Here is a 13788-nt window from a genome sequence, read left to right on the forward strand (position 1 = left end):
TCGCTTCCTTCTAGACCCAATGCCTGAACCTCAACCCCCACATCTTGACCCAACAGTGAAAACCAGCTCTCTGTAACCAGCAGCCCGCCCTGGAGACTACTCTTGGTAATTGGGTTTGAAGGCTTGCGTAACAGTCATATCCCATGGTTCAGCTGGCTTAGATGGAGAGAATGAGCCAAAATCGCTCAGTTCCCCTTTACAAAAGAAACCCCAAAAAAACTACATATTTTCAAAATCAACTAATCGTATGTAACGATTTGTTTATGGAAGCCATTTATAACTACTGTATATAAACTGCTTCAGATTTTCTTTACCCCAAACATGCGTTTTTTTCTGATTGTGTAATAAGGCTGACTATCCATACAAATTTCCTGCTTTGATTCTGATTCACAGGCTCTTAATTCAGCTCTGTTCAAAGAGATTCTGATTCATTTGGGTATATTTCTATTATAATGTAGCCTTTTTGCTTAAAATCTGACTACACAGTAGCCAAAGTAAAAAAAACAAAACCAAAAAAAAAACAATTTGCAAACAAAATGTTGTCTTTAATTACATCATGTTAAATAATTTTCCTCATATTTAGCTGCATTTATAGTTTAGGAAGGTACATAGTTTAGGTAGAGTATTTATTTTGTACTGCATTTTTTTTTATTCACTCATAAATAAATGACTCTTACGAGCCAGTAATTTTTAATCAGCCTACACAATTTGTACTGAATGTTTTTAATTCACTTAAAAGAACTGTGCTGCGTTTCCCAAAAGCATTGTCACCAATGGAGTTACAATCAATTTAGGTTTACGATGTTTTTGGGAAATGCAGAGCTGGTATGTGAGAGTCTTTGATCATGAATCAGACTACCTTGGTCATGCTGAATGTTTTTGATTCACTGAAAAGAACTGCTTCTTAAGAGTTTATTTATTCATGATTTGGCTGAACAAGAGATCCTGGACCAATGAATTGAGGCGTTAATAAGAAAAACGCCTTCATAGAGCTCCAATAACTGACAGCTCCAGCAGCAGTGGATTAATGTAAAGTGCTTCAGGTTTCTTGCAGTCTAGACCTGCCACAGCAGAAAGGGTTTTAAAACAGTGGTTCAATCGCCAAGTTGTCTGGCTTCTCATCAGGTCAGCGCTTCTTTCCTGTGGCACACAAACATACCTAAAAACTCGCAACTCGCAATTTCCTAAGCTTAGAAAGCCAGGAAATGAGATCAGCTGGATGTGTCTTAATTGGAGACTGTCATCCTCTCTGGAGCAGACGTACTGGCTGCTTCTCATACCAAACATTCATCCTTGCTCTCATTCAATCTCACAGCCTTTCACGCTTTCTTTCATCCCTGGATAGAGCTCGTGTATTTTGTGAAGTTAGACACCCTGGCAATTGACACAATTCCCCTCCTAGCAGCGCGAGAGAGCGGTTCACATAAGAGGACTCTGTTTTCCGTTCAGAGCCAGACTTTTCATTTGGCCATTACTGCTTTCTGGAGGTTTGTATTGATGTAAGGATGTTTTTAGAGATTAAAAACGGCTTCAGGTGGAGAAATCAAACCAGAAAAGGGAAGAATCTGAGCTTTGAAATGTGAAATGAATGATCAGTGCCCTGATTTCTGTGGAAAGACTGTAGCTCCTGTGTTCGCAATAGTAAAACCAGCTCTCTGTTTTTCCAGGTCTTTAAGGGTGAATTTCAGCTACCCGATTATCTTAAAGAAAAAACACAGGTATGGTAGATACTCTGCCTGTCCTTAAGCTCTTCATAACAAATGGCTTTTTAAAATGATTTGAGTTCTTCTTCAGTAAATCAAATGGTGGTCATTTAATTCCCATCTTTTTCCACTCATTCTGATTCTTTGCTCTTCATGTGATCTCTGATCATAACGCTATTTAATAAGGTGTCCTGTGGTCTCCTCTGATCTCACGCTTTCATTTTTTGATCTGATCACATTAGCTGTAGATCTGTGGCCTCATTTCAAACACTCTTCCATAAGCTCAGACTGGTGTGTTAACTACAAGTCCTATACTGCCCCCTTTTGGACAGATGATGGGACAGCAGCATGTTTTGGGGTGATTTCATAGCATTATTTTTGATCTTCAAAATGTGATTAAATATGTAACTGATTTTATAAGAACACAAACAAATTGTGCAAACAATATGTTGTTTTTATTACATCATGTTTAATATTTTTCATATTGCGCATATTTAGCCACCTCTATCGTTTAGGAAGGGCATGTCTTGCAATATGGTCATCATATTTGGGGGTCTTTGGTGTCAAAACGATTGAAAAAACCCCGACATTGCTGTGATTCAAAATCTGACTATTTAATCACTGATTGCAAATGAACAACTCAACTCACACGCACTCTCATCAGATCTGCTCTTCTGATCTCAAGAAGAAATTAAACCTAAAATCGCTGAAGGAATGCTCGGAACAATACAAATACAGTGAAAATTGTTCTTTCACGCAGTACACTATTGTGTCCACACATGTGTAACACATGTTTCTCATATCACAGCTTCAGAAGTCCCCAGAAAAGCCAAACCCGAGTTAGGAGGAGAAGACGAGAGCTTTATCAATAGAAGTGAGCGCTATTATCATCTTAACTTGCAAACTGTACTCTCTCTTTGTTTTGAACCATTAATGTTGTATGTGTTATTTTACAATATTCTTTGCTTTGAAAGCATCATAATATGGCACATAGGCCTTAATTTGCGTACATTCTGTCACATGCTCTTTAACTCAGCTGCTGTGTGCTTGCTGTGTTTCAGGACTGAGGAAAAAGGCAGATACCATGGGACCATGATGGAATTGCGTCACCCCCGCTGTGCTGGGACCTCCATGCACTTACACTAACACACACACACACACACACACACACACCGACCGAGACACAGGCCTCTGGACCCCGGACCGCTCTTTGGAGGACAGTTTTGGCCTTTGATGTTGTACTGTAACAATTGTGGCCTAAGAATGTCAGTTCTGTTCTGAATTTTGTGTTTTCTTCTTTTCTTGTAAAAAATTTTTTTCCACACTGTACTCTAGTTTTCATTAATTTTCCTGGCTACACAAACCTGTGATTCTGTTATAAGAAAATACAGTGGATTTAATTAGCAGCGAGGAAATATTTATGGAGGAGTGTTAGTTTTAGGAGACGCAATCTTAATGTTTTTTTTTATTTTTTTTATTTCCATGCCTTTGTAACGTGCAATTCCTTGGGTACTGAATGATGTGCAAGACTTCAGTCTTGTGTAGAGAGAGACATGCATTTTGTTCTCTGCAATCACAATGGAGTGACCTGATGTACATTGAGAGCTGTAATAAATGAGCTGCCAGTGTTGAACAGAAGAGGCTCACTGACATTTTCTCCGTTGGCAGAGGAGCACACATCGGTGATGTTTGATGTTGTTTTTACGATTGCTATTTTTGTACTTGTGTAAATCATAATTATGTACTCTTTAATTTCTTTCAATGAAATAAACCCCTGAGCGCTGTTGGCAGCCAATATGCTGATATTAGTCAGATTTTTACATCAGCAGAAGGAAACCAGGTGCCTCGTTCATTTACTCTATCTAAACCAGTTGCCCCCTAGTGGTTATTTTGATACACTGCATACTTTGTCTGTGCCTTTCTTTTATATTTTATATCGTTTACAATGATCAAAAATTCAGTAAAACGTTTCTATTTGAATATACAGGTCCTTCTCAAAAAATTAGCATATTGTGATAAAGTTCATTATTTTCCATAATGTAATGATAAAAATTAAACTTTCATATATTTTAGATTCATTGCACACCAACTGAAATATTTCAGGTCTTTTATTGTTTTAATACTGATGATTTTGGCATACAGCTCATGAAAACCCAAAATTTCTGTCTAAAAAAATTAGCATATCATGAAAAGGTTCTCTAAACAAGCTATTAACCTAATCATCTGAATCAACTAATTAACCCTAAACACCTGCAAAAGATTCCTGAGGCTTTTAAAAACTCCCAGCCTGGTTCATTACTCAAAACCGCAATCATGGGTAAGACTGCTGACCAGAAGGCCATCACTGACACCCTCAAGCAAGAGGGTAAGACACAGAAAGAAATTTCTGAACGAATAGGCTGTTCCCAGAGTGCTGTATCAAGGCACCTCAGTGGGAAGTCTGTGGGAAGGAAAAAGTGTGGCAAAAAACACTACACAACGAGAAGAGGTGACCGGACCCTGAGGAAGATTGTGGAGAAGGACCGATTCCAGACCTTGGGGGACCTGCGGAAGCAGTGGACTGAGTCTGGAGTAGAAACATCCAGAGCCACCGTGCACAGGCGTGTGCAGGAAATGGGCTACAGGTGGCGCATTCCCCAGGTCAAGCCACTTTTGAACCAGAAACAGCGGCAGAAGTGCCTGACCTGGGCTACAGAGAAGCAGCACTGGACTTTTGGACAAATTTTGCATGTCATTCGGAAATCAAGGTGCCAGAGTCTGGAGGAAGACTGGGGAGAAGGAAATGCCAAAATACCTGAAGTCCAGTGTCAAGTACCCACAGTCAGTGATGGTCTGGGGTGCCATGTCAGCTGCTGGTGTTGGTCCACTGTGTTTTATCAAGGGCAGGGTCAATGCAGCTAGCTATCAGGAGATTTTGGAGCACTCTCATGCTTCCATCTGCTGAAAAGCTTTATGGAGATGAAGATTTCGTTTTTCAGCACGACCTGGCACCTGCTCACAGTGCCAAAACCACTGGTAAATGGTTTACTGACCATGGTATTACTGTGCTCAATTGGCCTGCCAACTCTCCTGACCTGAACCCCATAGAGAATCTGTGGGATATTGTGAAGAGAAAGTTGAGAGACGCAAGACCCAACACTCTGGATGAGCTTAAGGCCGCTATCGAAGCATCCTGGGCCTCCATAACACCTCAGCAGTGCCACAGGCTGATTGCCTCCATGCCACGCCGCATTGAAGCAGTCATTTCTGCAAAAGGATTCCCGACCAAGTATTGAGTGCATAACTGAACATAATTATTTGAAGGTTGACTTTTTTTGTATTAAAAACACTTTTCTTTTATTGGTCGGATGAAATATGCTAATTTTTTGAGACAGGCATTTTGGGTTTCATGAGCTGTATGCCAAAATCATCAGTATTAAAACAATAAAAGACCTGAAATATTTCAGTTGGTGTGCAATGAATCTAAAATATATGAAAGTTTAATTTTTATCATTACATTATGGAAAATAATGAACTTTATCACAATATGCTAATTTTTTGAGAAGGACTTGGAATTGGTGCTCAGAAACATTTATGAAAACACTTGTGATGCTTAATATTTTTGTGGAATCTGTAATGTTTTTTTTCCAAGATTATTGGATGAATAGAATGTAATAAAAAAAAGAGCTATAATTTGCTGACAACGTAATGCTTAAATTAATTTGAAGCTCAATTTGAAATCTCACTGTCCCCAAACTTAATATTTAAATATTTTTATAATTTTTATAATATATATTTTTTGATCTGCTGTTTAAACTTCCAAGAATTGTTTTTTTTTTTTACATTAAGTGGCACAGATGGCAAAAAATAAAAATAATTCTGCATATGAAAATGTTTTAATCTTTAGTAACAACTTTTTTCCATAATACATGTACATTCAATGATACATCCATAACAATGCATACTTCATTCTGATGTTGGCGTCCAAACAAATCTATACATATATGTTTGAAAGGATTAGAAATCAGTGCACAACGCTGATAAAGGACATAACAGTCAACACATAACAAAGGTTTCCCACATTCAGTTTGTACAGCTCTCCAGGTAAGCACAGTCTCTAAAACCAAAGTAAAAAATACAGCTGACAGTAATGTCCTCGTAGAAATCCAGGGCTTTTCTCTTTATTTACAGTGCAATAATGCACATGGAAAGAGAATAAATGTCTCACAGTAGAAATGGAAAGAAATGATTTGTCTTTTATACACCTAATCAAATCAACAGTCTTCGAGAATCGTTTTAACGCTGAAAATCTGTATGTCAAGGATGAAGATGTTTTAGAGGCTTTGGTACACGAGCTCCTGTCATAAGGGCTAAAACATCCCTCGCACACATTCAACCAGAACCAAGGACAAAAGGAATTGGCAAGATTTGAGGCAGTGACCAATAGTCACATCATAAGACCACTTCTCTCATCGTCTGTGTCAACTGTTAGAATAAAATACAGTTGGTTTTTGTTTTGGGGGATTTTAGGCTGTTTGGAATAGGATACTAGCATACTACTTTTGCAGTATATGTTATGCATACTAATGTGTGAATTGTCTGTATGCATGAAATACCTTGATGACCAAATGTGTAGCTTATATCAGCAAACTGCATTATAATTTCCCACAATGCAATGTGCTCGACTTAGTCCATTTCCAATATAACATTGATTCATGTGAAAAAAAGCATTCAGTTTGCTAGTATTCCATTCTGAACAGCCTTAGGCATCAATTACACTGCCGTTGTTTGGGATCAGTAAGACTTGTCACGTTTTTTTTTTTTTTTAAGAAGTCTCTCATGCTCATTAAGGCTGGATTTATTTGATCCAAAAAAAAAAAAACAGTAATCTTGCTAAATGTTATTACAATATAAAATAATGGTTTCTATTTAAATATCCTTTAAAAAATAATTTATTTCTGTGATGCACAGCTCAGCCATTACTGAGTATAAAGTGTTAAATGATCCTTAAGAAATCATTCTAATATGATTTATTATTAGAACTATCAATGTTAGCAACAGTTGTGATGCCAAATATAAATAAATAAATAAATAAATATATATATATATATTGGAAATTGCAATACTTTTTTCAGTATTCTTTAATGAATAAAAAGTTCACAAGAACAGCATTTATTCAAAATATAATCTTGTGATATTAATCTTTGCTATCACTTCTTAAAAATTTCACAGTTCTTTGCAGAAGATAAGTTTTAATTTAAATTGAAAAAAAAAGAAAGAATAAAAATGTACTGACCCCAAACTTTTCAACTGTACTGTATATTATTAGAAAAGATTCTTATATTAAATAAATGCTCTTCTTTGGACTTTTTATTCATCAATGGACCCTGAGAAAAAGTCACAGTTTCCAAAAAAACATTAGGCAGCACTACAGTTTCCAGCACAGATAATAAATCAGCATATTAGAATGATTTCTGAAGATCATGTGAAACTGAAGACTGGAGTAATGATGCTGAAAATTCAGCTCTGCATCACAATAAATTAGATTTGAATGTATATTTCTATAAAATAGAAAAACATTATTTTACATCACAACATTTCAGAATATTACGTTTTGTCCCTGTATTTTTGATCAAATAAATGCAGCCTTGATGAGCATAAGAAAAATCGTACTGATCCCAGACTTTTGGGCAGTAGTGTACATGGAAGATTAGGAAGACTGTATGGAAGTGAATAAAAATGTGCAACTAGCATGCAATGATTCTTTAACAAGGGCAGTGAGACATGTTTGATGATATACAGCCATAACGTGCTAAAAGCAAATTTAGTGACATTTCTCATTTAAAATCAAATTTTTGAAAAGTCAGATCAGTTTCTAATAGTTCTTTGGGACATGATCAGAGTTGCAAAATGATACGTGTGAATAATCAGTAATAAAGACTGGATGAGGAAAAATGATAGGATTTATGTATACTACTGTTAAAAAGATTTTAATGTTTTAATGTTTAGAATATTACAGTAATATTCTAAAAAGTAATATTGTTAAATATTATTATAATTAAAAATAACCATATTCTATTTTGAATGTTTTAAAAAACGCATTTTTTCCCCATGACGTTCATTACTCCAGTCTTCAGTGTCACATGATCCTTAAGAAATCATTCTAATATACTGATTTACTGTTCACGAGACATTTCTTTTATTATTAAAGTTGAAAGCAGTTGTGCTCCTTAATATTTTTGTGGAAACCTTGATTATTCTTTTTTTTTTCAGGAATCTTTCAAATAATAGAATGTTCAAAAGAACAGCATTAATTGGAGATAGAAATCTTTTGTAACATTATAAACTTTTGATTAACTGAATGCATCATTGCTGAATGAATCTGAAAAAATTGTACTGACCCCAAACTTTTTGAACAGCAGTGTACAGAAAATGCAGTGTGAACAAAGCCAACTAGCATCTAAAATGTGACAAGCTAAATTAATTACATCACATGGTCTCATCACGTGGAAGCAGTTTTCTGACCCGTGGAAGAGCCTGGACCCTTTCCAGACTTTTTCCGGACAATATGGGAAGTAAAGTGACCCCTGATAATCACTCCGAAGCATCACGGGTGTCACAGAGCGACAGATTCAAAGTGCAAAAGCATGGACGCAGATCGTGAAACGTGTTAAAAAGGCAACGTCAACTACTTTTATTCCAAGACCATCATCATCACCATCAACCGAAACATTGAGGGAATCATACAGAAGAAAAGGGGCAATAGAGACGCTAAACAATAAAACAAGGCATATAAATACTAGTACAAGGTTATTGGCACAGTCCTTTTGGTCACACACTGTTTGGACGACTTCTTCGTGGCTTAGATATTATTTAAGGGAGCTGACGTAACGCAGCCTCGTTTGAGGATTCAAAACTCTGCTCGGCACCGGTTTTTATCTTCTTTTTTTCAGAAACACCATCGTCACCGTTAAGAGTGGAATACTTCCTGTATATTTAGTGGCCCTTAGGGAAAGGAAACGGCTGTCAGCCCTGTATGAGGCTTCCCATTTCTTATAAAAGCAGATCTCAAAGGACCTGACCGGCGTGGTGTGTGTGCTGGAGGCATGTGCAGCAAGAAAGGAAAAAACCTCAGTCACAGTGTGCTCAAACACCACGAGCATGCAGACAACGCCAGGGTCTGGCACAACGGCATTCTGTGGCAGGCAAACGATATTAAGAGTCAAGACGTCGAGGCAGATCCCGGACCGTCTCAAGCCTTGTGCTGTTGGGAACGAGAGAAGGAGATTGGGCCAGGCAGGACTCGGTGGGCGGCAGCCTACTCTTATTCTCACTTGTTCTCGATAAGGGTCTGCACCTTGTGTACCAGCTCCCGCGCTATTCGGAGGATGTGCTGCACGTCGTGGCGCTCGGCCATCTCTGTTAGAGAAGAACACAAAGAATACAATTAGTCAATAGACTGATACTTAAGAGTTCCGAGATGGAACTCATTTATTCCTTCTGCAATTAAGCTATTAAATAACATTACGTAAGGTTATGTATTTATGGATTTTTTTTCTTTTTTTATGTTATATGTTTTAAGTGGTGGTTGTATTGTTCCCTCAGGGACAATAAAGTGTACCTCAACCTTACTTTCACATGGACACATGCTGCATTTCCGGTTTAAAACTCAAAACTGTTGTGCTGTGATATTTTAAAGCTGGAGCTTGTCCTTTATTATATATATATATATATATATATATATATATATATATATATATATATATATATATATATATATATATATATATATATATATATATATATATATATATATATATATATATATATTTTTTTTTTTTTTTTTTTTTTTTTTTTTCTTTATATAATAGTAAAACAACTATTATAAACGGTCCATAATCAAGGGTTCAGGAATCGCCTGTGGGGGGCTGCAAGGAAGTGCTAGGTGGGAAAAAAATTAAGAAATATTTTTATAACTTTTTTTATTTTATTTAAGGAATACTAAAGCTAGTATTTTAACATAAAATGTTCATTTTTAAAAATATATTTTAATGCATTTTTAACACATTTACAGTTTTTGATAATATTATTGTTTCATTCTGCTTTCTAAGGACTAAAAATGGAAGTAGGTTGCTATGAAAATTGATTGGTATTTTTGTATAATTTAAAGTATTTTCTTCTATTATTTTCAGAATGACAAAATAAAAATCATTGAATTTAGGAAACAATAATTATAGTATCATTCTTTATATTGTTTTATTATATTTTTAAAAAGTAAAAGTAAAATTTTAAATTTTAAAGTCAATTCTAAAATACTTGGAATAAATATTCTCTTAAACATTGCTCTTTTGAACTTCCCATTCATTAAATTATCAGATTCAAGTACCGGTAGTTCTTTTTCATGATTTAGGACATGATCAGTGTTGAAAAATTATAAGTGTGAATAATCAGTAACAAATTAATTAAATAATCCTAAAATAATAATAATAAATACAAAAATAATAATAAAAAAAATCACAGTTTCCACAAAAATAATAAGCAGCAATATCAGAATGATTTCTGAAGGATCATGTGACACTGAAGACTGGAGTAATGGCTGTTAAAAATTCAGTTTTGTCATCACAGGAATAAATTACATTTTAAAATAGATTAAAACAGAAAACTTTTAAATTGTAATAACATTTCACAATACTCCTGTTATTACTGTATATTGGTTTTTATTTTTGTTGCTTTCAAAAAAACATTTTGTTATAACACTTTACTAACATTGAACAGCAGCCAATGGAGAAAGTTGGCTCAAGCAATGGTGTTAGTTTGGGGATCTATTTGTTGTGGTTAATCAATGGAAGTGGAAATGGAAAACCTGTTTGAAAACAGTCAGACATCTGACTCGTTTCAGCTCTGTTCAGTTCACTCACCATTAAAGAACTTGATGATGTCAGTGAAGTCCATGTTGTTGTCCAGGATAATGTCCCTGTACACCTCCACCAAGGCCAGTGCAATGAACAGGACAAAGTGCTTGGAGGAGATGCGAGGGGCGACCCAGATGACCTCCCACACTGCAAACACATCCTCATAGAGCAGCTCTGACACAGACACACAAGATACACAGTAAGTTCAGCAAATGAAGGTACAATCTGAGATACAGTATCCTCACTGTGTTTGAAAACATACAGGCTCTGTTTCAGTGCTGTTACCTCTTTTGAAGTCCAGGAGGAACCAGCGGTAACAGAAGTAGAAATGGGTGTAGTCTCCATTCTGATGCATGAGCTCAAACAACTCTGAGTCAAGGATCTGAGGGGAAAGAACTCATGATGTCACAGGTGGCATCAGAAGTACAGACCAATCAGAGAGGGAGAGGGAAGAGTCACATGTCATGGTACCTGTATTAGTGACCTCATATTGGCAAAATGTGTGTCCATGGCTCCTCCGGTAGGGAAATTCTGGCCCATCCTTTTCATTAGCTGATTGAAACAGCTGTAGGCCAGGCACTCTTTAGGGGGGTTAAAAAGAAGAGAATATAATTATAGTGCTGACCTCATACGTCATTCCCCCAGAACTGCTTCAGTTTACAACAGTGAGCGCAAGCTAGATTAAATTGATTATTAAGGTTTAAATATGGCTATTTTTCTTACAGAAATGCGTCGAATGCTTTGTTCACCCCCTTGAGCCATTTGAGAGACTTTTTTTAATAGATGGGTGCTTTTATTTCACTTCTTTTGGACTGATGCACTGCAACACCCTCTGAGTGCCATGAAACAGATTGAAAGATCAAAGACCATTTTTAATATAACTCCGACTGGATTCGTCTGAAAGAAGAAAGTCCTATTCACCTAGGATAACTTGAGGGTGAGTAATTTATAGACTAATTTTCATTTTTGGGTGAACTAACCCTTTAAGAAATGAGAGAAGAAAATAGTATTTGTTTTGTGTGTGTGTGTGTCTAAGTGCTTTGGTTTATAGTTGTGATTAAGCAGAAGAGGCATGTCTTCAGCTGCTTCTTGAAAGTTGTGATGTCTCAGCAGTTCATGCGGAGCTTATCATTTTGGTGTATATATATAATAAATATACAAGTCGAGGATGTAAAACTATAAGACGTGCCTATGTCTGTCTGTCTATTATGTTTAAGTGTCTGTCTTACCATCATCCAGAATGACCATCAGTGGGGCTAGGAGGTCACACATGCCTTGCACATAGCCAGTCTCCAGATGTTCCCACACGTAACTGGATCATAATGCAGGGACAAAGACATGAGAGACTGAGGTAGACAGAGCCTCAGCTCAGCTTATTTATGATTTATGTTTCAATTAATCTAACAGACTGACTGATTTGAAATTCAATGAGCTGCTATTCTGAGAGACACACAGGCAAGTGAGAACACAAACAGATCACAGAGATCAACACAGTCTTGTACAGTGTTCCTGTAGCTCAGTTGGTAGAGCAATGCACTATCAAGCACAAGGTTGGGGGTTCGATTCCCCGGGAACACATGATAGGTTAAAATTGATAGCCTGAATGCACTGTAAGTCGCTTTGGTTAAAAGTGTCTGCTAAATGCATAAATTTAATTTTTAATTTTTTTTAATTTACTGACCTGCACATGATGTTGCGCAGTTTCTCCAGGTTGCTGGTAGTGAAGTAATAGTAGTTGCGATCGCAGCGCTGGACGTCTTTGTCTATTCTGTGCAAGTTCAGGGCCACTGTGTCCAACAACTCAATCTGCTCACAAGCACATTGATAAAACATTTGAACAGATTTGTGAAATCTCTAGTTCAAAGGTTAATAAATCATTGACATTTACAAGTCACATCTTGTGTATAACGTGATAAACGTAGCTCTGTAATAAACTATGGCGTGTCAGCTTAAACAGTGCATTACTGTACCGTATAAGAGGAGAAGGATGGTGCAGTGTCCTCTTTGGTGGTTGTGAGTTTGTCCAGCTGACTGCAGAGTTTGTCCTCACTCAGAGAGTCCCGTCCTCCCTGCTCCTCCATTACCCCAGTGGGTGTTGTGTCCTCCTCCATGCTCTGTCCGTCATCGATGCTGGACATGATTTGGGAATGTCCAGACGCTACAGAGTAGTTCCTGGAGGAGGGTAGGCCTGAATCTGGAGAGTCAAACTCCACCAGCGGCCTCTCGTCTGGGGCTAGCATGGCCGGGGTAACCACAGTGGTTAAGGTGGGAGTACTTTCGCCATCACATGAGGTGTCGTGACCCCCCGCGTCAGGCTCATCCACGGACATGAATACCTAAAGAGAGAAAAGAAATGAGATATGACGATGCAATAAAACACTAAATACCTCAGTCTATCTAGAATCCAAGTGTTGAAACATGTAATCCAAAAATAGACTGAAGTTAACTGCAAGCAAGCAAGGAACTCTTGTGTGTCGTATAGAGCATGACAGTTTCCAATAATTCACTTATGTGATTCTGTGAGCGTTAGGATGGTGCCTATGTAGGCAGTAATGCAGCTTGCTAGGTTTGCCTTTACATGCTTAAACAGAGCTTGCGACTGACCTCGTTGCTAATAGTGGAGTCCCTGTGGATGAGTCGGAGGACGTGGCTGTCTATACTGCTCCCTGACGACAACTTGGCAAAGATGACCGACTGCATCTCCTTCTCCCGCTGCTTCACTATGACCTCACATGCCTTCCACTCCCGCATAACCTGCTGATACCTTGCTGTGATCTTCTCATCGATCTGTGAAACACACAAGGGCACATCAGACAATCAGAACATACATCGCACCAGGACAAAATATTTACCCTTGTGATAAAGAAGTGTGCTTAATTGCATTGAACATTAATCTTTAAAGTATATAACTGTATTCAATATTAATAAAATAAAAGGCCACTTAAGTGTACTTCAAGAGAAGTACAAACCTAAGTACACTTCCTATAAATCTTTACCTGAGTCATGTCTTTCTTGTCCATCCCAAACTTGTAATGGCCCAGGAGAAATGGCCACACTTCCTTTCTGATCTCATGCTCCACCCCTCCATAGTAAACCAACCTCAGCAGCTCCAGCTCCTTATAATTCTGCCAAGAGAGAAAAAGGGACAGATGGAGACAGCAGGACTACTGCAACCTACGGTACGTGTCACTGAC

At 37.3% G+C, this 13788-nt stretch overlaps 2 protein-coding genes across 6 annotated transcripts in view; one reads left to right on the forward strand and one right to left on the reverse strand.

Moving 5' to 3' along the window:
- LOC132122786 (protein-tyrosine sulfotransferase 1) overlaps window positions 1-3542 on the forward strand; it is a 37838-nt gene extending 34296 nt beyond the window's left edge. Inside the window, exons 4-6 of one of the 4 annotated variants that reach the window (XM_059533196.1) lie at window positions 1668-1718; window positions 2512-2577; window positions 2765-3542. In XM_059533196.1, the coding sequence (XP_059389179.1) occupies window positions 1668-1718; window positions 2512-2547 (87 nt within the window). In that variant the 3' untranslated portion in view covers window positions 2548-2577; window positions 2765-3542. The remainder of the gene's footprint in view (window positions 1-1667; window positions 1719-2511; window positions 2578-2764) is intronic. The other 3 variants (XM_059533197.1, XM_059533199.1, XM_059533198.1) reach the window with 3 other exon arrangements.
- A 4810-nt stretch (window positions 3543-8352) lies between these two features.
- LOC132122787 (small G protein signaling modulator 2-like) overlaps window positions 8353-13788 on the reverse strand; it is a 52896-nt gene continuing 47460 nt past the window's right edge. For both annotated transcript variants that reach the window (XM_059533201.1, XM_059533200.1), the window contains 9 exons: window positions 13591-13719; window positions 13199-13381; window positions 12565-12930; window positions 12276-12400; window positions 11824-11906; window positions 11066-11175; window positions 10880-10976; window positions 10601-10768; window positions 8353-9101 (listed from right to left, as the gene is read on the reverse strand). In XM_059533201.1, the coding sequence (XP_059389184.1) occupies window positions 9013-9101; window positions 10601-10768; window positions 10880-10976; window positions 11066-11175; window positions 11824-11906; window positions 12276-12400; window positions 12565-12930; window positions 13199-13381; window positions 13591-13719 (1350 nt within the window). In that variant the 3' untranslated portion in view covers window positions 8353-9012. The remainder of the gene's footprint in view (window positions 9102-10600; window positions 10769-10879; window positions 10977-11065; window positions 11176-11823; window positions 11907-12275; window positions 12401-12564; window positions 12931-13198; window positions 13382-13590; window positions 13720-13788) is intronic.

The sequence above is a fragment of the Carassius carassius genome, chromosome 41 (assembly GCF_963082965.1).
Source record: "Carassius carassius chromosome 41, fCarCar2.1, whole genome shotgun sequence".
Taxonomy (NCBI): Eukaryota; Metazoa; Chordata; class Actinopteri; order Cypriniformes; family Cyprinidae; genus Carassius; species Carassius carassius.